Source organism: Quercus lobata, chromosome 1 (assembly GCF_001633185.2).
Source record: "Quercus lobata isolate SW786 chromosome 1, ValleyOak3.0 Primary Assembly, whole genome shotgun sequence".
Lineage (NCBI taxonomy): Eukaryota > Viridiplantae > Streptophyta > Magnoliopsida > Fagales > Fagaceae > Quercus > Quercus lobata.
In genome coordinates, this window is record NC_044904.1 from 8,060,374 (window position 1) to 8,085,221 (window position 24,848).

A 24,848-nucleotide genomic window follows, 5' to 3' on the forward strand; every position below is an offset into this window, starting at 1 on the left:
TGCACAAGTATATCTTAGAATTTTACTTTTTACATGGTACAGGACTTCTAATAGGGAGATGTATTTTCTCAAATTATTTTTTATGCTTCGTTTGGATTATTTAATGAAATCTCTAAATCTTGCATGTAATTACGAGACTTTAGAATCAATAAAAATATGTTTGTATCCAAAACTATAAATAATCCAAACTTTTGTAATCAGCTCACTCAAAAAAAAAAAAAATTGTTTATATTTTTTTATTTAGAAAATGGGTCAAAAACTCAAGCCCAAGTTTTAATTTAAATATTAATAATGTATTCGTAATTAAGCTCATGTATAAAACTTTATTTGAATGCATAAAATTATGTGTTTATATATGTATGCATGTATAAATAATATTTATAAATACTCAAAATTAGATTATGAAAGTTCATAAATAAATGCAAAATTATAATTTATAATTGACTAATAATATGTAGAATCCATTTCATAGTGAATTATATATGAATTTAACGTTATAAGTTGATGATTCTAACCTTTTTTAGACCCCAAATTTGTATTCGTGGTATTAGGTATATACAGGAAAATAAACAAAATAATAAAATAACTGGTGAACAAAACAAACTCAAGCTTGTTAGACTATAAAAACAAAGAACAAAGTTAGAACACGTAATCTGATTTTATATTGAATACAAACTTGAGTACATTTCTATTTATACCCCTCAATCAAACAAGGGCGCAAATGCATGCCCGCCGCTTACTATGGCCAATAAAATAAAATAAAAGGAAAATTACATATTAAACCTTCAAAAAGTAACAAAATGTCTATCGCCTCAAAAGTGAAAAAAAAAAATATATATATATATATATATATAAATACATATATATATATATATATACCTCTTAAGAATTTAAATTTTAACAAATAAAATCCTCCATACATATTAAACCTCTTAACACAACAATAGTAAGGTTTAATTTTTTATTATTATATGAGACTTCAACATAAAATTTATTTTTAGAGTTTAATTTGTTACTTTCGAATTTATAAGATTTCATCTGTTGCTTTTTCCTAATGGGTTTTAATTTTTCACTTTCAAAACAATATGGTTTAATTTGTTACAAAATTAAACAGAAAAAAAAAATGTAAAAAGATGTTTATTGATAAATTGTTATATACCAAGGACAAAAAAAAGACAATATGTGCAAAGCCTGTTCGGTGACTTCAAAGACAATACCAAGGGGAAAAAGAGATTGAAAAAAAAAGAATGCTGTCAGCTAAAGAGAAGGCAAAGCCTGTTCGGTGACTTGTGTGCAAATCAGCAATGCATGTGTGCCTGCTGATAAAAGAAGACAATATTATATTTAACTTGGTAATCGAATAGGCTTACTGCTCTGAAAATAACCATACCACAGAAATCAAGATAGTGAGAATCAATAAGTGAAAAAGCATAACTATCATATAAAGATGCAATCTCATACAATGTTTCTCTTAACATTGAACAAACTTTAACTTCCATCATTCCTAAGACAACAAATTGCATGAATACATGCCCCAGGTAATTTACTCGAGTGACGCATTCGCTTAACAAGAACTTTGTATTATTTCAGTCAAAACCAAAATATTACAAAAGCCTTAGAAATACTTGACAAAGGGAAGAAGAAAAATACCAGGACCAGAGCCTCAAGAATATTACCCCAACATAATTTGGGTTGAAAAGAACATGCCTATGAGAAAAACAAAGAAGCGGTCAAAAAGAAACCTTCACCCTCTCCCACTACATATTCTACAACCCATAACCCACCAAAATTACCACCAAAGAGAAAAGAGGACAGATAAAATTTTTAAAAAAGGGCAAAGAAATCCCTAATGGGTTAGTACTTTCTCTCCAACACCTACAAACTTACATAAATTCCTGTGGCGCACCAATACCAAGCAAACATCATCACCTCCCTCATAAGTCATAAGCACTTCTAACAGTATAGAACAACAAAAGCTTAAAACACTAACAAAAAAGATGTCACGGAAACCAAAAATGACCCTATAGAAGAAGGTATAAGTTCACAACCATATTACCTAGAGACCATTACTGCTTCAGAAGTCAAAAGTTAGTCCCAAGCGCTGGTCACCCCAGAAGATGCTCCATATCCTCCGCCATACCCACCAGATGAAGCTCCATATCCACCACTGCTGTTGCCTCCACTATAATAATCAGAACCACCCCTATTGAAAGAGCCTTCCCTCCTAAAATCACGTCCACCAAATCTACCACCAGAACGACGGTTCCTCCCTCCACCAAAGGAAGATCGAGCTGCATACCGTGACAGCCAAGCAGGCACTTCTTGATTTGATTCTTGCATTAGCTCAGATAAAGACCGTGCCATCGATGAATTGTTCTCATTGAAGAAGGCAGTAGCTAATCCCGTTTTCCCAGCTCGCCCTGTCCGACCAATCCGGTGGACATAATCATCAATGTCGTTTGGTAGATCAAAGTTGACTACATGGGCAACATGGGGAATATCAAGACCACGTGCGGCCACATCAGTTGCAACCAAAATTGGGGTGTTCCCACTTTTAAACGACCTCAATGCCTGTTCCCTTTCCTGCATACGTGTAGGATAAAAAAAATTACAGATGAGACAATGCACATGAAACTAAAAAATTGATCTTGTACACGTGACCAGTTGCTGAATAAAGACTCAAACATAAGTATAAGCACCATTTAAAGAAGCCTCAAGGACAAGTATCTCCTGTGGGGCTCTCTCCTGATGTCAATTGTCTAGTTCTTGACACAAGGACACAGTATAGAAGTCAGAGTTCAAATTTTAACTTAGGAAAAACATGTCCGTATAGATTGACTTATGTAACACCAGTGTTCCACTCATTTTAAAGTATATTAATGACTATGATACCAGATGTGTAATAATTTAATCATCTAACACCACAATCTTGGAAGATCATTCATACAGCTCTCATCTTTTGTCAAGGAACCAGAAAAGCACCATGGCTCAAAGTCCAGCTCAACCAACCTGATGAACATGTTTTACACGTTACAATACATGTTTTTTATATATGTAAATTGTAATAAAGATAATCTTTTTTGATAATTTTCTGGTTATAAAGAGAAGGGAGATTTGAACTTTGGACGTCTCTTTGGAAACAACAGGAGGTGCCAGTTGAGTTCCAATGCTCTTGGCCGTTACCATACATGTTAAACTGATGGAATGTGGAAATAAGCAGAATAAACCTAAAAGTGCTCTCTATATCAGCCCTTCCATTATATACAAGAAGCACAAAAACGCACTTGCCTCACTGCCGACTTTGCTCTCTCTCTCTCTCTCTTTTTTCCCCATTTGGTTCCATTGAAACCACAGGAAAATCTTGTCAAAGGGAAAAAAATTAACAAAATCAAAATGGATTAGCCTTCTTTTTTATTTTTGAAGTTTATTTTCATAACCATGCTTGGAAATGCTATTCAAAATGTAACAATACAGAATTTTGGTAAACTATTAATTTGCATTGAATCATTCAACCCCCCCCCCCCCCAAAAAAAAAAAAAATCCCTGACTAAATGCTAGCAGGAAAATTACATTAATGCTTTAATGAAACATACTTAATTTGTAGAATGTTTGGTTTAGATGAGGCTGATGATGTTGTGTTTAATTGGAAATTTTTCAGGGCTAGGAATGTGATTGCCATATAAATATATATATATATATATATATATATTACAAGTAATAAAACTTCATTAAAAGAGAAGACTACTTCAATGAAAGAGGATGAAGTAACCAAAAAAAAATATGTACAAGAAACAAAACAAAAATGAAATTATGTACAAAAGGAAAGAGAGTCTATAAAAAACAGGATGGATTCACTACAAGCAACTAAGATGCTCAAACAGTGGTATACATGGACCAAGTTAGATCAAGCCCAAAAATTCATTGCGAAGTCTAAATTTAAATTGATCTCTGGTTCCATGGAAAGTAACATTTCATGGAGGTTTGAGGAATTCTGGAGAATTATACCTATTCAGTATTTTTTTTTTTTTTTTTTTTTTTTTTTGTGGGGGGAGGGGGCTATTCTAGAAATCCTGCTACAAGGATTGTGGTTAGGAGGCAGGCAAATGAGGGTGGTGATACCGGTGGTGGTTGAGTAATGCTCCTCAGTTCTATGCTATTGGAGGTTAAGACAATTCTTCAAAGTCAAGTACAATAATTTTTCTTGAATTTGGAATTCTGGAGCAAGGATAATTTGTTCGCTTGCTATAGAAATTAGAAAAGTGAGAAATGAGTTGAAAATTGGACATTGGGCAGTTGATGGATCTTGAAAGATGAAGTGTTGGGTTTGCACGTGTGTGTGTTTCAGAATCTATCCCATATTTAAAAAAGGAGGATTAGCCTTTACTTAAACGTTCCTCCTGTTGAGCCACATTGGATTGACCCTTATGGTCTTCCAGCGCTTATTTACCCTTCTTCTTTGGCACAGTATAATGCATCCCAAAATTTTCCCACTTCCTCATTTAATCCCACTCACCATTTTTCTGACTCTCTCCCTTTTTGGACTCTTCCTTTCTCCATCAAATGGAATCAGCTCTCCCCCTTTATCATTATTGCCTTCAAATCTTCCACCTTGAAATTTTGATAACTAGATAGTTGGAGAGGGGGATTTGAACCCTGGATGTTTTCATTGGAAACACCAAGAAGTGTCAACCAATTGAGCTACAAGGCTCTCGGCTCCCACCTTGACATTGACCCCAGTTTTCTACTTTCAGGTCATTTATGACAGGGAAGACCAAAACTATGCTGCAATGGATAATTTTTTTAATAAATTTGTAAGTTCCCATCAGGACAGTGTGTTTATGTTGGATTAGTACTCTGCAAACACTGGCAGTCTTAACAGTCCCCATAAATTGTCTGCTGAAGTATGAGTCGGGGTTTGATAGGCACAAAAGTACTGCATCTTTATTTTGTATTATAAAAAGACTCCCTCATTATGAATTTTTGCCAAAAGATACATAGGTTCTTAACAAACAGATTCCATTGTAATATGTTGTTCTGGTAGAAATTGAAATTCAGAAAATTAGATTCTTAGTATTGTTTAAGTTTTTTGCATCATTCTCAAAATTAGATTTAATTGTTTTCAAATGGTTGTACCAATAGCAAAGTGAGTATATATAACATTTGTTAAACTATTGCACGGGTAGTGACTAGTATTACAATAAATCGCAGCTCCATGCATCTAAATTCCTTACAAAGGGGCAGAAATCTTTTCTCACATAAAAATCTCCTATACCATGAATTTTTAGCAAAACTAATTTTTTTATGACATGGAACCTTACAAAGGCCCTCCCTTTGGACCCACCCCTGGGGAGTAAACCACGAATACACAATCCCACCCCGCTAAAACCGTGTATCACGTAATCCAAGGTAACTCCTGTGGGGCTCAAAACCAGGATGTTTGGGTCTATAGCTCATCCCAAGCCTCCAACCGCTAGGTTGCACCCTAACCTATGAAGCACGGGTGCGTTTCCGGATTCGGGTGCGGGTGTGGGACTCGGCAATTTTTGAAAAAGTAGGGTGCAGGTTCAGCGATTAAAAAATTATTAAAAATATTTTTATTTATATTTTCTATATATTGCTAAGCATTTTTTTTCACATTATATAAACATATACCAAAATTTAAGAGCAATAGTATATTAACTTTTGAGGGGGAAAATACATTTTTAAACCCTATAATTTAGGGGTTCAACAAATAAAATCCTATAATTTCAAAAGTAACTAATAATTGTGAATCAGAAAAATAACAATGTTATAAGATTTATAATAATAATAATAATAATATATAGACGTAAGGGTGAGAAGCGTACGGTGGGGACTTGGGAATCTTGGGGAGCGAGATAAGATTTGAAGGAACGGCTGCTGCTGCTGCTGCATTTGTTGGTGAGTGGAGACTGAGACTGTGAGATTGTGACCAAGGGTTCTTAGGGAGTGAGACAGTGAGAGAGGGGAGACGGAGAGCAGAGAGCAGAGAGGCCGTCTGAATCGGCCTGATTCAAAGCCGGTATCGGCCTGAATCGGCCGGTATCAGTCTGAATCGGTCGGTTTCAGCCGGCCAATACAGTTTGATTCGACCCGAATCAGCGCAAATTGGCCCGAGTCAGCACGAATCGGGAAATGAAAAAAAAAAAATCCGACGTGGCACCAACGCGCAGGCAGTGGCATCGCCCACTGCACCCCACATCAAACGCCGGTGCGGCACCCCTGTAGCCGCGTCGGTGCTTTCCAGACCCTAACGGGTGCAAAACTAAATCAATTAGATAGAATGTCCCTACTTAGATTATATCTATATAGAATTAGATTGAACCTCTACCGAAAATGATTTAGCACCAGCACCACTTCACTTAGTCCAATATTATATCACTATAATTATCCAATAATCCAATACTGATGTCACTAGGCATAACCAAGTTCCAAAAGAATCATCTTGCCAAGACAAAATAATCCTACATGCACAAACACATGCATATTCATTTGAGTCTGTTTGAACTTTAATGTGATGTATCAGTCTACCACATAACATTGATGTTGATGAGCATGGTGACGTGGCATAAGGCCAGCCAAGCTTAAGGGCCAAATTTAACATATGCCATATGGTTATTGTAGTTAAATCCACATGTACCAAGTCTGTTGTTATATTTAAAAATTGGGGGTAGTAAGAGGCATGCACTAATTCACCACCACAACCACACAGAGAACAAAGTGCTGAGCGCACTTAAGCGCAAAGGCCTCCTAGAGCCTAGGTACAAAGCGCAAAGCACAAGCACTCGCCTGATCGATGTGAAGCACACATTTTTTTTTTAAATTTAATATATTGAAAAAAATTGATTAATGGTCAATACGACAATCAAGTGATCAATTAATCATATAAATTACAATAAAACATTTTATATAATTTATATAACATTTATATAATTCTTTTGTGCTTTACAAAATATATGCAACCATGATATTTGATGGCCATGATTACAAAACATGGTTGAATCAAAATAGAAATATAGAACAAAAAAAGGCAAAGGCTAAAAGTACTAGAATGTTAAGTAATGTTATCTTTCCCTAACAAAATATCTTTGCCCAACAAAATCAATGCATATGATGCAATGCAATCCTAATCTACATAATCATCATCCCCATTAAGCAAGGGAGCATCATTGTCATCACAAGATTTGTAGCCCTCATCTCCATCATGAGGAGTATGTTGTGAACTAGAACTTGAACCTATTGCTTGACTTGAGTGTTTGTTTGTGTGGTCGTGGTCCAAAAGGTCTAAAATATCTAAAGCAGTAGGCTTAGGTGTATGGTAGCACACCACACTATTAGTTTTTATATATTAAATCAATGGCTTATATCAAACATATTTAGATCTAATGGCTAAAAATCAAATCAGGATTTTTTTTTTTTTTTAAATTTACAAAAAAGCACGCGCTTAATAAAAAAGCTCTAAAAAGTGTGCTTTGCATTTAATAAAAAAGCTCTAAAAGGCGCACTTAAGGGGAGCTTTTAAGAGGGCGCCTCGCTTTAAAGGGAAAAAGCCCCAAGACCTTTGCACTTTGCGCGCCTTAAGTGCGCTTTTAACAACACTGCATATACTCTAGAAGAAAATAGACATCCAGAACAACAGTATACATACAATAAAACAAACCTGTTGTGTTCTATCACCATGAATAGTAGTTGCAGGAAAACCATTCATACACAGCCAATGTTCCAGTGAATCAGCTCCCTTCTTAGTCTCCACAAATACTAATGTCAGAGCTTGCTGCAATAACCAGATCATGAAAGCAACAGTCATACAACTACATATTTGGATCAACAAATTCAAATTCCCTCCTCCCCGGAAGTACAAGGCTTATTGATTTAAAGAATAAATTGTAAATAATAACCCAATTTAATACTGTTCACATTACATCAATAAGAAAAAGTTACCAGCCCGCACAGACCCTCCCCACCCCCCCCCAAAAAAATAATAAATAAATAAATAAAAAGATAACTACAAAAAAAGAATATGTAGAAATGATCTTTATGTAATGGTACCTTTCCCTGTGTACCATTCGCCCTCTGTGCATGAAGAAGGTCCATGAGGTGACTTCTTTTGTCAGATTCATGAACAAATTCAACTCTTTGAACAATCAAATCAGTACTCGAGCCCACTCTTCCAACAGCCAAAAATATGTAATTTGCAAGAAAATCAGAGGCCAATCTCTGCATGTCAGCCAAATTGGTAAGAGTATAACATAGATGTTTTTTTTAATAAGTACATAGATTAAAATTAGTCCTACACAAATCTTCAGCAAAGCTGACATATTCTGTTTGCATAAGATTTAATCTCAAACCACTTTCATACTCAATGCATGTCAAGAGATGCAACATTCTATGCAAACAATGCATTACAGAAACTATGAGCACATGCTGAGAGCTGACTCGTCACATATTTAAAGAGATAAAGAACCAAAACTGATACGCCTCCACCCTCACCCCACCTCCGTTCAGGGGGGAGGGGCAGCCCCAAGAAAAAGAAAAGATGAAAGTCCTAACTCTCTAGCAGAACAGGCAGAATGGCCACAAAGTCATAAGCATTGGTTGAAAATCATACTTCCAATTGAAAAAATTCAGACAGAAAACAAACCTGTATCTCTTTTGGGAAAGTGGCACTGAACAGCATGGTCTGCCTTTCACCAGGTGGAGGCATGTCCATTTGTTCCACAATTTTCCTTATTTGAGGTTCAAAACCCATATCCAGCATTCGATCTGCCTCATCTAGAGCTAAATATCTGATCATCTGTAATGAAACTCTAGCCCTCTCCAGTAAATCTACCAATCTTCCAGGAGTTGCAACAAGAATATCAACACCTCTCTCCAGCTCCCGCAGCTGCCAAAACACAACTCGTTAGGATTGCTAACTAAATACCTGAGATCAAGCTAGCATATCATAATAAGAATTTCAACGGAGCAACAAGATGCAGAAAAGAGGAATAATTAATAAACAACTTGCAGAGTCAACTATATCAGACAAAGAGTATCCAACATCAACACATTGGCCATCTAAAGGAGAAAATAAGAACAAAGCCTTAGTCCCAAAATCAACAAGGACAAACGAAAAAAAATGTGTCACCAATTTTATACCCAATGTCTATGTGTCAACCATGCTGAATCAAGAACATCAGAGAGAATTTCAAGGGTACTTTATCCTTCTTTTTTGGGGGGGAAGAGGAGGAAGGGAAGGGAAATTTTTCATCAGAGTTGAAATTCAAAACATTCAAGAATGACAAAAAATTATTTTAATTGCCAAGTAATTTGCAACTATTGTAACTACTTATTGTCTGGAACTTCAGGGGACAGCCACCAAACTAACACAAGGAAAATAAAACCTTCAAAGATAATTGAACCATGATCTATAAATAATAGTTCTTTTTTCTTTTCTTTTTTTTTGATAGGTAATAAGAATGATCTCTAAATAATAGTACTTCAGACTCTGCCTAGGTCAAACTATGAATCAAGTTTGGATATCTGAAACCCAACTTCAATAACTTAATAGTATAAATTTGTAATGCCTGCCAGCTTAGCTTGTAAAGGCAAATTGAAAAATGTACCACCAAACTAAGGTGAAGTCCTCCTGAGCTCAAACACATTGATCAGCAAGTCATCAAACTATATGAAATATAAAGTACAAATATTTCATAATTTTTCCTTAAATAACTGAGATTTTATTGATTCTTGTACTGTTATTATTTTGATCAGAAACGGACAGGTACATTAACTCATATACTTCTTTTAGATTGGCTAGAGATTCCTTTTATGAAATTCTGAAAGTAAAAAGATAAAAATCCATTCATATCATGACCCTATAGCAACTTGAATTTGTAAAGTAGCAACCACAAAGAGAAGATAACCTAAGAAGCACACATACAGCCAAAATGAGCAGCATCCTTGCGTGTATCATTACTGGTATATACCCAATACTCTACAGTACGTAACCAACACATACCCAATGCACAAGTCTCCCACTTCTAAGAGGTCTAGGAGAAGTGGTTGGTGACAGCTTTACCCCCAATTATTTGAGAGGCTGATTCCTAGAGGGGACCCACAAAATATCAATTGGGCAGGGGGCATATCCATGTGAAAATGAAATTTTCTATATATAAAATATATTTTAAAAAGTTACAAGTCTAGTTTTAGTTTAAGATAACACAAACTTGGGGTACATTGTATACATACATGTATTATATATTGTATATACTAATTTTTCAGGATTAATAAGTATCTATATATCCATCAAAATCATGAGAGCTCACCTAGATTCAGAATTAAGTAGATGAATAAAATTGACCACTACTATGTAAAAATTTTCCATAAGGAATGAGTTTTTCATAATTGTGTGTGATGCTTTTTTGTAAAGAAGCACCATCACAACTTGTGAACCACAGCAATATGAACATTAACATTTAAAATACATTCTACATAAATAAAATCATGTAACAACTTTATATACTAGTTACAATCAAAACAGAAGGCACCACAGACTATCATGACCACAGCTTTGCAAATAGGATAATGATAAATCAGTGTACAGCACCAAAAGAGAACATATTCCTTTTTGAAAAATAAATAAACACAAAACCTGTTGGTGAATTGGTGCTCCTCCATAAGCAACGACCACCTTAACACCGGTCTGATATGAAAATTTCCTAGCTTCCTCGTGTATCTGAAATTTTTAACAAGATTTTGGAATCTTATTTTAATAAAATTATGCATAATATTAGAGCATATAATGAAAGTAGTCATATGACTAAACTCACTTGCATTGAAAGCTCCCTAGTTGGAGAGAGAATAAGAGCAAGCGGGTACACTGTACGTGCCCCGCGGGGTGGTCTCTGTACACTCTCACCCCTCATAATTCCACTGATAATTGGGAAACAGAATGCAGCTGTCTTGCCAGAACCTGTCTGGGCACAAGCCATTAAGTCCCGTCCTCCAAGTGAGATGGGGATGGCATGCCGCTGCACAGGAGTTGGCTTCACATACTTGCACCTCCGAATATTCTGATTCAGGGCATCACCCAAATCAATCTCCGCAAATGTATTCACAGGTGGTGGCACATTATCACCACTTGTCTCCACCGGAATATCCTCATATGCATCAAAGTTAATGCCGCTATTCTCTTGCTCAATAAATGCCTCCTCTGTAGTAACATCATCATCTGCAAAGGGGTTCACTTCCCTCTCTCTCCCACGGTCCCAACCACCACTTCTGCCACCCCCCCATCCACCACGGCCACCACCACCACTATACCCAGATCGACCAGAATCATTTCTAGGACCACCACTCCACCGTGAGCCACCATACCCAGCTCGATCATTATTTGAAACAGGCCCACTATAAGCAGGAGCAGGTGCATCAGAAACAGCTGGGCGATTTCGAAGATGTGGAGGGACATAGGTGCTCCGGGATGGAGGAGCCGACGCCGTACCTACAGGCCCATTGTTAGCAGAGGAAGACCCAGCAGTTACATTCTCAGCTGCAGAGTTCGCAGCCAAATCCGCCCATGAAGTTCTCGTACTCATGACAAATTCACAGCAATTCCCACTCAACCCCAACACCCCAAATCCTAACAATTCACAGAATAATCAAAAACCCTTCCTTGAAAATCAATATCTCCACGAATTACAATCAGTAAAATTCCAAATACCCTGATCAAACAAAATTTTGAAAATCAAAAACCCGCAAGTCACAATGACATACTCATCTAATAATAACACAAAACCAAACAAATCAAAATTAAGACAAAACATAAATGGCAAATCAAAGTTTGATTTTTAAACAAAAAAAATCTGCATCCACATAACATCTGTTTCAAACCCTACCAACCAAAAATCAAGTAAATTCCCTATATACCCTTTTGCTCCTCCTTCCCTCAATTTTCTCACCAACCAAACAAAACATAATACAAAGAAAAAAACAGTCCTGATCTACAATGGCAACGAATCACAAACACACAAAAAATGAACCACCGCAATCTAAAGCTAAAGCTAAAGCTAAATAAACTCACACACATGCACACACACACAGATATAGAGATAGGAAGAAAACCCTAAGAATCGAAGACGATGACAAAGTTGTGGTTATCGTTGTTGATGTTGAAGAAGATGAAGATCCAGAAAACCCTAAAATTTTGCAGACACGAACGCTTTTAATACGCAACAGCACAAAAATATCTCTTTGCTCGCTTCTCTCTCTATATATATAAATGGAAAATGGAATATGGGAATATAATGAATATATTTTTGTGCGTGCGTTTTTCTTTTTACTATTACTAATATAAGAAGGTAGAATTTTTAGTGGACACAAATAATATACTATATATATTAAAAGTTGGACTTAGAAGTCGTAATTGCGTCAAATGACTGCATCAAATTATAAAAAATTTATTAAATTTCTGTTTAAAAAATTAAATTTAGTTATTTGATGACATTCAACTACTCTACCTAAAATACCTATTGAATAGAAAAAACTAAATTAACAAGCTATATCTTTTCTAATTTAAAATCATGGGCTTCTTTTTCTTTTCTTTTTTTAATATATATATATATATATTTTTACCATGTTAACTTCTTGATATGAGAAGTTCTATATCTTTTTGATTTTACACCTTTTTTTTTCATCTCAACTTCTTTAAGAAGTTTATGATATATATATATATATATATATATAACTTAGCATCATGGACTCCACTATATCTTTTCTAATTTAACGTTACGTGAAGCTCTATATACTTTTTGATTTTACACTCTTTTTTTTCATGTCAACTTCTTCAAGAAGTTTAGGATATATATGTAACTTAGCCTCCCCCTCCCCTGTGTGCCTTTGTGTTAGAATATCTTTCCCTCTCTCCCGTGTGTGTTTGTTTCTCCAAAAAAAATAAAAAAATAGCATCATGAACTCCACTATATCTTTTATAATTTAACGTTATGGACTCCTTTTTTTTTTTTTGGTATAAACTTCTTCTTCTTTTTCTTCTCTTTTTTCATATCAACTTCTTTAGATGAGAAGTTCTATATCCTTTTTTATTTTATGGAATTTTTTTTTTTTTCATGTCAACTTCTTCAAGAAGTTTAGGATATATATATATATTCTAATTTAATGTCACGGACTCCTTCTTTCTTTTCTTTATTTCTTTTTTTCCATATCACCTTTAATTTTTTATTTTTTTACCATATTAACTTCTTAAGATTAAAACGTCTATATCCTTTTTTATTTTACATACGACTCATAGAAGGTTAAAATAAGTAATATATATTATGATTACTTATTTTATGATTTTTACTCCATAATTGGTAAGTATGATCAATCCTCATATACTATTTATTAAAAGTTGGGTTTAGAAACCGTGGTTACGCCAAGTGACTACACCAAATTGCAAAAAATTTATTAAATTTATGTTTGAAAAATTAAATTTAGTTATTTGATTACAACTACTATACCTAAGATACCTATTGAATAGAAAAAACTAAATTCACAAGCTATCTCTTTTCTAATTTAACGTCATGGACTCCTTTTTCTCTTCTTTTTTTAATATCAAATTTTTTTTTACCATGTTAACTTCTTGAGATGAGAGATGAGAAATTCTATACCCTTTTTGATTTGACACTCTTTTTTTTTTTTTTCATATCAAATTCTTCAAGAAGTTTAAGAGATATATATATATATTTATATATAATTTAGCATCATGGACTCCTTCTCTATATCTTTTTTTTTTTTTAGAATACTAAATATTTTTTAACACACACATGGAAAGAGGAGATAATGTTTTTTAAAGAAACTTACAATGGTGTATATCCAAAAAGGTCTAACTCTTAGATACATAGCACAGGCTTTAAACCTCTTTAACTCACTCATTTTCTAATGTGGGATTAATCCACTATTTTTTCTTTTGATAATACTAAGTATTTTTGAACACACACACACGGGGAGAGGGGAAAAGGTTTTTTAAATAAACTTATAGTGGTATATATCCAAAAGGACCTAACTCTATATCTTTTCTAATTTAACGTTATGGACTCCTTTTTTTTTTCTTTTCTTTTTTTCCATATCAACTTCTTGAGATGAGAAGTTCTATATCCTTTTTTATGGACTTTTTTTCTTTTCTTTTTTTTTTCATGTCAACTTCTTCAAGAAGTTTAGGATATATATATATATATATATATATATTCTAATTTAACGTCACGGGCTGCTTCTTTCTTTTCTTTATTTCTTTTTTTCCATATCACCTTTTATTTATTTATTTATTTATTTTTACCATATTAACTTCTTGAGATTAAAACGTTAATATCCTTCCTGATTTTACATACAACTCATGGATGAATAAAATAAGTAATATATATTATGATTTTTATTCCATAATTGGTAAGTATGATCAATCCTCATTACTTTTGGCATGTATTCTTTATTTTTTAGCCTAAATTTTCTAAGGAGAAAAAAAAATGGAAGTAATCATGTTATTAAAATTTTGAAAATTATTATTTACCATAATTTTGAATTTTTGGAACTTAATTAATTAGATCTTCATCAACCATAATCTATTGAGATACGATCACAACAAAGGATTCTTAAGAGGGATAAAAATCATAAAAATTAAGGTGTAGTGGGTTTAGCAAGTTTGGGTCAATTGAAATATACACTGGAATTGGGTAAGAAAATAATTGCTAAAATGAAATTTATTGAAGGTGTAGGGTTAAAAATTGATATTGGTCAAGATATGGCATAATCCATTGAAGTTTTAAACACCTTGAAGTTATAATCTATATTCCAAATGCATCATTTACTTATAATATAGATTGTTGTTCACAAAACTAGCCTAGGACCTCGCAAAAAGGTATAACTTTTTAATTCTCATCACATCTCAATGCTAATGAAACTATTTTCAATTATCAATGCAAACTTATTGCAAAGGTCTTAACTCTTAGTTTTTCTCAAAAAAAAATTATTGAAGTTTATATTTACATATTTTGTTTTGATAAGTAGAAATTTAGTGCCTCACCCTTGCTTTCAAATACAAAAATTCAATTCTTATGTAAATCTCACTACTTTTTTTTTTTTTAATGTTTAGTAATTTGGGTTGTTTATAATTCTTAATTATTAAATTGAGTTTACCACTTAAATATGTTTATTATTTAATTTTAATCAAATTAAAAAATATTTTCTTAAGTTTACACATGATTCTTAATTAAGCCGTATATCGCATGGACATAATATTTTAAGAGTAACTTTCCAATATGGAAGAAGTGGTAAGAATGATAGAAATATGTTATTTGTTTAATTAAATAAATTCTATCAAGCTTTAATAGGTTCCTCACTATTATTTTGAATATATAATTTTTTGTATATATATTTATGTGGGAGGACTTTCGTCTCAACCCCCAATCATGTATTGTTTGCTTTGGGATGGGCAAGGATCGACCTACGTCCCACCTACACGAATTTCGGATTGAGCAAATTCGTGCAGGTGGGACGTAGGTCGATCATTGCCCATCCCAAAGCGAACAATACCTGATTGGGGGCCAAGACGAAAGCCCTCCCACAATATATATAAAAGTAATCATAATGATGTGATTTAATCTCAAATTTTAATATTTCACTCACCTCAAATTCTATTAAATGTTTCAAGTAATTTAAAATAAATTAAATATTTGGCGTAAATGCATTTTTAGTCCCTACATTTTATTTTTTACCACTTTTAATTCCTAAACCAATTAACGGGGGACATTTAAGTCATTAAAGCACTATTCCGTCATCAAACTAATGGGAAACTGACAGATTAATAAAATAATAATAAAATTTAAAAATAAAAGATTTTCAATTAATTTTGTTTCTCTTTTTTTGGGAAGAACATGAAGAACATGTTCATGTTCTTTATGTTCTTCCCTATAATCAATCTCCAGCAAAAAAAAAACAAACCCTAAACTCAGATCCTAACCAAACCCCAAACCCATATCCCAGTAAAGCAAACCTTAGCTTTCAAACCCATGAATTTTCTTGGCACACAAACACAAAAAAAAAAAAAAAAAAAAAACCACTGGAAAAAAAAAACCCCAAGTCACCACCACCGAATCAAAGAACATGAAGATCAAACCCAAGCAAAAGAATAGAAACACTAAAAAGAAAGATTAAAACCCATGAAAAATAACCCCACCCACACTGTCCATCGAGCCACCAGATCAAACAACTAAGACCAAAAATCCATCAACCAAAAACTGTACAATCTTGATCACTAGATCCACACCTCCGACCCACTAAAAGCAAGTCCCACCACAACCTACCTCTAGAAACCCAGCTAAATAACATTGAAGAAGGAACAAGATTGACAGTGGCGCCAAGAGAACTTGAGAACTGGTGGTGGCGTCAATGACATGGAGCTAGTGATGGGTGGCAACGGTGAAGGGAGAGCTGGTGATGGGTGGGTTTGTTCTCTCCTTTCTCTGTCTCGACCTATCTCTCTTAGATCGACGTGAAGGGTGTTTGTTTATGGAGATTGGCATCTGTGGTGGACATCGGCATTTGTGGTCGAGGTTGAGGTGTGGGTCACGGTGGTTGCTGGGCTGTGGAATCGATGAATCAGTGGTTGGGTTATGGAAATCGGTGACTGGGTTATGAGAATCGGTGGCTGGGTTGTGGAGTCGATGACTGGGTTGTCGACATCGGTGAGTGGGTTGTGGGAAACGGTGAGTGGGTTGTGTGGGTTTGGGTTTGGGTTTGTGGGTATGGATTTGGCAGTGGTGGTGGTGGTGGTGGTGGTGGTGTTGTTGGATTTTAGGTGGTGGCTGTTGTGCTGTGGGTTTGATGTCGTTGTTGGGTTTGATGAGAAAGAGCTTCATTTAATTTAAATAAAAAATGACCAATTAGTGAATATGGAAAATGTCGTTGCTGGGTTTGCTCTTTGATTATGGGTTTGATGTTGTTGTTGGGTTTGATGTTGTTGCTGGAGATTGATTATAGGGAAGAACACAAAGAACATGAACATGTTCGTCCCAAAAAAAAGAGAAACAAAATTAATTGAAAATCTTATTAATCCGTCAGTTTTCCTGTTAGTTTGGTGACGGAATAGTGCTTCAAGGACTTAAATGTCCCGCGTTAATTAATTTAGGGACTAAAAGTGGTGAAAATAAAATTTAGGAACTAAAATAGAAAAACATCAAAATGTAGGGACTAAAAATGCATTTACGCCTAAATATTTTGATTATATATCATGATTTTATATTTTAATATGTAAAATTTATATACTACACACCATGTATGCACAAAGTGACTCAATACATGTATGTATACATATTGCAAAATTAATTTGTTTTTATTGTGTGACTCACAAAATTAATCACAATTTATAATATAATTTCAACATATATAACTTTTAATTAAGTCATGCATCGCACTGACATAATACTAGCAAAATAGAATTTTTTATCTTTTTTAGAATGATTGTCAAGTGTTTTAGATATGGTAAATTTTTGAATATGATGATAATTTTGATAATTTGGTTGTCAACGTTTTTAGGTGAGATAGATTTATCATAATTGTATTAGTTTTTATTATAAGTGATAGATTTGAATATGATGTCTATTTTATGATAATTGTTAAGTTTTTTTTTTCATTTATTTTTTATCTTTTCTTTTTATGGAATTTGAAAGTTTATTATGATTGTATTGGATTGTTTTCATACATAGATGTGATAGGATTTGAAGTTATGATGGTGAGTTTCTTATTACTTCTTTTGAAAAAATATTTTATTGGTGGGAGGGAATCCAATTCAACAACAAAATAATTTGCTACTTGATAATTAGATATTAAAAGATTGAGGAAAAGAAAAAGATCTTAAAAGGTATATTCTATATGTGAAAAAACAAAAGACACCATTCCTTATATATTTTAATTAAATTTAATCACATAATTGTATTGACTAATAAATTTAATTCAATTGTCTTTCGAAAATAGAGTAATATTATATAAAAAATGTGATTTAATTTAATTATCTTCCGAAATATGCTAAATTTGTAGTGGTTTATACAATAATGTAATTTAATTTAATTATAGAACCATTAGGCATAACTGTGAAAATTGTATTTTAAGATTTCTATAAAAAAAATTATAAAAAATTGAGCATGCACACTCACATTTGTAAAGACTTTATACGTATTTCTTTTTAATAATTAATAATTGCAAGTATTTCTTTATGTAGAGAGAGCAATAAATTTAGGGAAACAAATTTTACTATGATTTTGTGCACAACTTTGAATTGTAAACAATTATTTTTACATAGAATCATGGACTAGCAACTTTTATTCCGCAACTCATAGTCGACCACTTGCAAACATGCCTATGTGTTAGCCACTAACACATGAGAAGACACCTAACTGATCTACTACATTTATCTTAAGACCTAACACCTTTTAGCCATGAGTATATGCTTGCATGAGTGGCATCATTAGATGATGTTTGGCAAGTTCCAACAAATTTGGTAGTTTCTTATTAGTTGTTTCTACCTAAAATGTCACAATTAAATAGGTTTAGTAAACAAATTACCCAATTAATGACAAAACTAACTTACCCTACTGTCCAAGCAAAATAAAAAACTAGTAAACCTAGTCCTACTTGTAAGGACTCAATTTGTAACGACTCCAAATTGGTGTATTGGGTTCGAATATTAAAGGCCCAAACAATAAAATTTGTAAAGAGTGGGCTAAAAGGCTAGGCCTTGGTGAACGGACAGCCGTTAGTCATAGTGTTTGTAATAATCGCACGAGGGTGAACCTAGCGTATCTAAGAAGATTTTCTCCTCGACATGGCCTGAGTGGCTCTGGTCCTTGGACCTTGTCCGAGGAGCTTAATGTTCTTATTATTCTTTTTACGTTAGGGTTTAATGGCCCTGGAGACGATCTGCCCCCCTCCCTTTTCTGGACTGCTTCCTTCTCCTTTTATACTAGCTTTTCCCCTCCCTCCAACGTCCACGTGTAGGTTCAGTTTTCTAGGGCTGATACTTGTCCTATCAGCCCATACTCAAAGTGGTTGGGGGTGGTTGTAAAAACTGAAAAGCATGGCTCTGTCAGGCACAGAGTACTTAATTGCGGTGATGGCAGCCTTTCCCTTGTCCTTTGTCGCCACACGGTTCAGGGGTTATTTCCCCATCAATACGGAGGTGTTTAGCTTTTCCTTGAACCGCTCCTATATCGTACTCACCCTTTCTTCTAGAAGCGCTTTGGGATGCCGAGGACAGAATCGTCCTCGGCTATACCACTAGGCCATTTGGACTTTCGTTGCATGTCCTCGACAACGCCTCTCCTCGGCGTGGACCTTAGGCCCTAATGTAAAGTAGGCCAAGATCACAAATTCTCTGGCCCTACAATAACCCCTCAAAATCCTGCTGTCCGACTCTTCGGACGGAGAGGAGGGTTTTGATGATGTAAGGCCTATGTCACGACTTGCCAAGTCTCGTCCTTCGTCAATACTGAAGCTTCTTCGTTTGCCTGGGACACGCTCCTGATTATGAGACATTCTTTTAGTTTTACCTACGCCGCGTTCCTGTCGTTTCGGTGCACGAGGCGCGTCTTTACTAAGGTCTCTTTACGAGGCGACGCAAATCCAACAGCTGAAGACGACTTTGGGAATTGAGTGAGATTTATCTCGTTTGTAGTTTTTCTTGGAGATTTGTACGGATTAAATGCCGTTAGGCTTGCCCTCCATATAAGAAGCACGATGGGAGGTTATTTCCTTTATGTATAGGCCCTTTAGGCTTTTCAAGTCCCTAACCCTCCAGTTGTGTTCAAATTCCCCACTACCAGTGTGACTAAGTCCCAAGGAGTGATGTGGTCAAGTCCAGGATGAGGGCAAAGGGACTACACCCTCTCCAGAAGTATTGAGTTTCTTCGAGACTCAAGGTGGTATAGTCAGGGTAAGGGAGACAAAGACTCAAGACATTTCTTCCCCTTGATAAGGCAAGAAAGGAGTCTTTTCTTCCTTTAGCCAAAATTTGAAGCAGGTGGTGGTCGCATAAGATTTTTGGTGCGACAGCAGTGAGGTTTCTCATCGTCGGTACCATCCGCTCTCACTCAATTGCTGCTAATATGATACTTGCTCGATTGTAGTCAGAGCTGGTACGGGGATTTAGCATCCCCGCTTCTTCTTCTCTTCCATCACTGGTGCTACCTAGGTGCCTCTGCTTCTTCTTCTCTTCCATCACTGGTGCTACCTAGATGCCTCCGCTTCTTCTTCTCTTCCATCACTGGTGCCATTCAGGCGCTTCTGCTTCTTCTTCTTCTTTTCCATCACTGGTGCCATCTGAACATGCTTAGTTGCTGCTAAAGCAAAATTGAAAGATTTATCGTTCCTATGTATCTTGTCCTTTTGTTTTTCTTTTTGCTTATGTGGTTAACTTCTGGTATAGGCTTGTTTAAGCCCCTTATTGTACGTTGTACTACTTCTTTGTCTAATAAAAGATGACTTTATCCTATTTTGCGTGTTCTCCTTCTTCTTTTTTTCTTTTTTTTTTTCTTCTGCAATAATTGTTTTGTGAATAGATGTGCTAGTGTCTTTTTCTTTTGAACAATACTTAGGGTCGAAACCCTTGTTAACAAAGAGCTATCACTTTGAACTTATTAAAACTGACGGGCACAATAATGCCGACTTGAATTAGGTTAATCATATGAGATTAGCCGAGATAATAGCTGGATACTTTGTATTGCATATGGGGTGATCACTCGAGGATGGGTAACTTAAAATGAACTATCCAAGAGGGTCGTCGAGCACTAGGATGCTTTGCCATGTTCTTGACAACATTCATAGCCTTAACTTGTTTTTGGCATCCGGTCCGAGGACCGAGGTATGACTATACCAGGTCTAAACACTCGGTTGTGTTATTTTCCTTAGAGCTAGGGGTCCGAGGACCACGCGGGATTTCCATTCTGTCTAGGACTTAAACCATTTTCTAGTGATTAGTTCTCCCATAGGTTTGAGTCCGAGGACCATACAAGACCTTGGGTCTGTTCAAAACTTGTATTTTTTCTTAAAGTAGTTGGTTTCCCCATCAGTTTGAGTCCGAGGACCATGCGAGACCTTGATTCTGTCCAAAATTCGTATTTTTTCTTAAAGTAGTTGGTTTCCCCATAGGTTTAAGTCCGAAGACCATGCAAGACCTTGATTCTGTCCAAAACTTGTATTTTTTCTTAAAGTAGTTAGTTTCCCCATAGGTTTGAGTCCGAGGACCATACGAGACCTTAGTTCTATCCAAAACTTAGATTTTCTTAAAGTAGTTGGTTTCCCCATAGATTTGAGTCCGAGAACCATGCAAGATCTTGGTTCTATCCAAAACTTGTATTTTTTCTTAAAGTAGTTGGTTTCCCCATAGATTTGAGTCTGAGGACCATGCGAGACCTTGGGTCTGTCCAAAACTTGTATTTTTTCTTAAAGTAGTTGGTTTCCCCATAGGTTTGAGTATGAGGACCATGCAAGACCTTGGTTCTGTCAAAAACTTATATTTTTTCTTAAAGTAATTGGTTTCCCCATAAGTTTGAGTCCGAGAACCATGCGAGACCTTGGTTCTGTCCAAAACTTAGATTTTCTTAAAGTAATTGGTTTCCCCATAGGTTTGAGTCTGAGGACCATGCAAGACCTTGGTTCTGTCCAAAACTTGTATTTTTTCTTAAAGTAGTTGGTTTCCCCATAGGTTTGAGTCCGAGGACTATGCAAGACCTTAATTCTGTCAAAAACTTAGATTTTCTTAAAGTAGTTGGTTTCCCCATAGGTTTGAGTATGAGGACCATGCAAGACCTTGGTTCTGTCAAAAACTTATATTTTTTCTTAAAGTAGTTGGTTTCCCTATAGGTTTGAGTATGAGGACCATGCAAGACCTTGGTTCTGTCAAAAACTTATATTTTTTCTTAAAGTAATTGGTTTCCCCATAAGTTTGAGTCCGAGAACCATGCGAGACCTTGATTCTGTCCAAAACTTAGATTTTCTTAAAGTAATTGGTTTCCCCATAGGTTTGAGTCTGAGGACCATGCAAGACCTTGGTTCTGTCCAAAACTTGTATTTTTTCTTAAAGTAGTTGGTTTCCCCATAGATTTGAGTCCGAGGACTATGCAAGACCTTAATTCTGTCAAAAACTTAGATTTTCTTAAAGTAGTTGGTTTCCCCATAGGTTTGAGTTCGAGAACTATGCTAGACCTTGGTTCTGTCCAACACTTATAGGAATTCGGTGAGTCGGGCTACTAGACCTGTGAGGATTAGCCCCTTGACAAAGGTGCGTGGCATAGACTTGATGTTAGAAGCCCCTAAAACTGCCCGTACCACTGGCACTTCGAAGTGTAGCCCTGACTGGAAGCTGAGTTAGGGCAACAACCGCGTGCCGCTGGAAACAACGGAGAGGCTCTCGCATATCTTGCACCACTACCAAAACTATTTCTTTCGAAGGGCCCTTGTTGACAGGGGCTTGATCCCACCACGACTAACTACTGCCTGTGCCAACGCACAAGCCTTCTCACAGACGGCGCCAATTGTAAGGACTCAATTTGTAACGACCTCAAATTGGTGTATTGGGTTCGAACGTTAAAGGCCTAAACAATAAAATTTGTAGAGAGTGAGCTAAAAGGCTAGGCATTGGTGAACGGACAGTCGTTAGTCATGGTGTTTGTAATAATTGTACGGGGGTGAATCTAGCGTATCTAAGAAGATTTTATCCTCAATACGGCCTGAGTGGCTCCGGTCCTTGGATCTCGTCCGAGGAGCTTAATGTTCTTATTATTCTTTTTACGTTAGGGTTTAATGGCCTTGGAGACGATTTGCCCCTCCCTTTTCTGGACTACTTCCTTATCCTTTTATACTAGCTTTTCCCCTCCCTCCAACGTCTACGTGTAGGTTCAGTTTTCTAGGGTTGATACTTGTCCTATCAGCCCATACCCAAAGTGGTTGGAGGTGGTTGTAAAAATTGAAAAACATGGCTCTGTTAGGCGCAGAGTACTTAATTGCAGTGATGGCAGCCTTTCCCTTGTCCTTTGTCGCCACACGGTTCAGGGGTCCTTTCCCCATCAATGTGGAGGTGTTTAGCTTTTCCTTGAACCGCTCCTATACCGTACTCGCCCTTTCTTCTAGGAGCGCTTTGGGATGCCGAGGACAGAATCGTCCTCGGCTATACCACTAGGCCATTTGGACTTCCGTTGCATGTCCTCGGCAATGCCTCTTCTCGGCGTGGGTCTTAAGCCCTAATGTAAAGTGGGCCGGAATCACAAATTCTCTGGCTCCACACTACTTAATTGCTTTTGAAAATTAATCATGGGTAAGGATGGTGACAGCCAATAGAATCAAGGATGCTCGTCCTTGTCCAATACCCTCTCCAAAGTGGAAAAAACTTGTGTTTGATTGGAGCAAGGTAGGTCAGATTTGGAGACATTTTGTCATCTACAATGATGTGGCTTTCACATTCACATTATTAAGGTTGAGATGAAACATACTAAAGAGGGGAAATCATGAGAGTGCTAGGAGGGAGATAAATCTCGTATTTTGGAAGACAGTAATAGAATATGTAAAAAATAAATAAAAATTATAAGTAGGACATGTATACAAAAATGTTACATTTTAGATATAAAATAACTCAAATATATACTATTAAACAAAAACTATATATATACACACATTTAGAGTGAGCAAAACTCATGATTGCCCTGTCACCTCTTTGGAACATAGAAAACCCATGTGGGATAGAGTGAGGTAGGTAGGTCAAGTGGGACGGAAAAAATTCTCCATCCTTAATCACTGGCAACCTAAAAAAACCACTCAGTGGTCGCTTCTCCATATTTAATTGTTATTTGGTGGGACAAAACTTAAGGCACGATTCAATTCCTTATATGTTGTATTAAGTATTAGACTATTAGCCAATGAAGCACAAATTGTGTTGAGTTTGTAAAGAACAATTAAACTTAATACAAACATGTATTTCAATTTAATTGGAGAACCATTATTGTTAAAGTTTCAAAAAGTTTTTAAAAATACCAATCCAACTAAAAGTATACAACATATAGTTCCTACAAATTTAAATTAAATTTTAATAATTAATTTATATTATTTGAATAATCTACCATAATTTTGTTGTTTTAATAAATAAAAAATTGGCTTTTACATGTTGTGCTTGCATTATATAGCTCAGTGTCATAAGTTTTACAACATACTTTCACAATCGTATTTTTTATATACATTAAAATAATAAATATAACTTACTTAAGTGAATTTCTTTTACCAATATATTTTTAAACAAAATAAATTGTGGTTACAAGTTAATTATAAAAAAAGTATCAAGAAATTTAGAAGGAGTTTCATTGATATTTTAAATTATTTATAATATATTATAGTCTTTGAATTATTATTATTATTTTTTTTTTAAAGTTTGCATATGATTATTGATTGTCACGTATAGCATGTGCATGGTAATAGATAATAAATGTTGAGTCATACAGTTTTTGTTGTGTCAAATGTCTTAACATAAGGGTTAGTTTTCCCCTCTATTCTCGTCATGGTTGTCAAAATCTCGATCTGGATCCTACGATCCTACGATTTTACAATCCCACCTACTCAAAACGATCTAAATCTTTCAAGGATCTTAGCGATCATTCAGGATTGGTAGGATCGTACGATTCTAATGATCCCAAATGACCTTTATTTCTTGTAATCTTTTTTAACTTGACAGAAGGCTTAGTTGGACCCAAATGAAAAATAAAATCCCAATAGACCAAGTTTTTCTATTCTAATGTAAAAAGAGTGTCAGTTAGACTCAAATAATAAAC

At 35.2% G+C, this 24,848-nt stretch overlaps 1 protein-coding gene across 3 annotated transcripts; it reads right to left on the reverse strand.

Annotated features, from left to right (window-relative positions):
* Positions 1-1,135: 1,135 nt before the first annotated feature.
* On the reverse strand, positions 1,136-12,276 carry LOC115977106 (DEAD-box ATP-dependent RNA helicase 37-like). 3 transcript variants are annotated; one of them, XM_031098788.1, is made up of 8 exons: positions 12,121-12,276; positions 10,830-11,720; positions 10,652-10,735; positions 8,660-8,902; positions 8,068-8,235; positions 7,679-7,792; positions 2,057-2,583; positions 1,136-1,319 (listed from the first exon to the last, which is right to left on the reverse strand). In XM_031098788.1, the coding sequence occupies exons 2-7, from the start codon at positions 11,592-11,594 to the stop codon at positions 2,089-2,091; spliced, it is 1,869 nt and encodes a 622-aa protein (XP_030954648.1). In that variant the 5' UTR covers positions 11,595-11,720; positions 12,121-12,276; the 3' UTR covers positions 1,136-1,319; positions 2,057-2,088. The 3 variants fall into 3 exon arrangements, with proteins under 3 accessions (XP_030954648.1, XP_030954639.1, XP_030954630.1); XM_031098779.1 differs by having other exon boundaries at positions 1,151-1,316; XM_031098770.1 differs by lacking the exon at positions 1,136-1,319 and having other exon boundaries at positions 1,418-2,583.
* Positions 12,277-24,848: the final 12,572 nt, after the last annotated feature.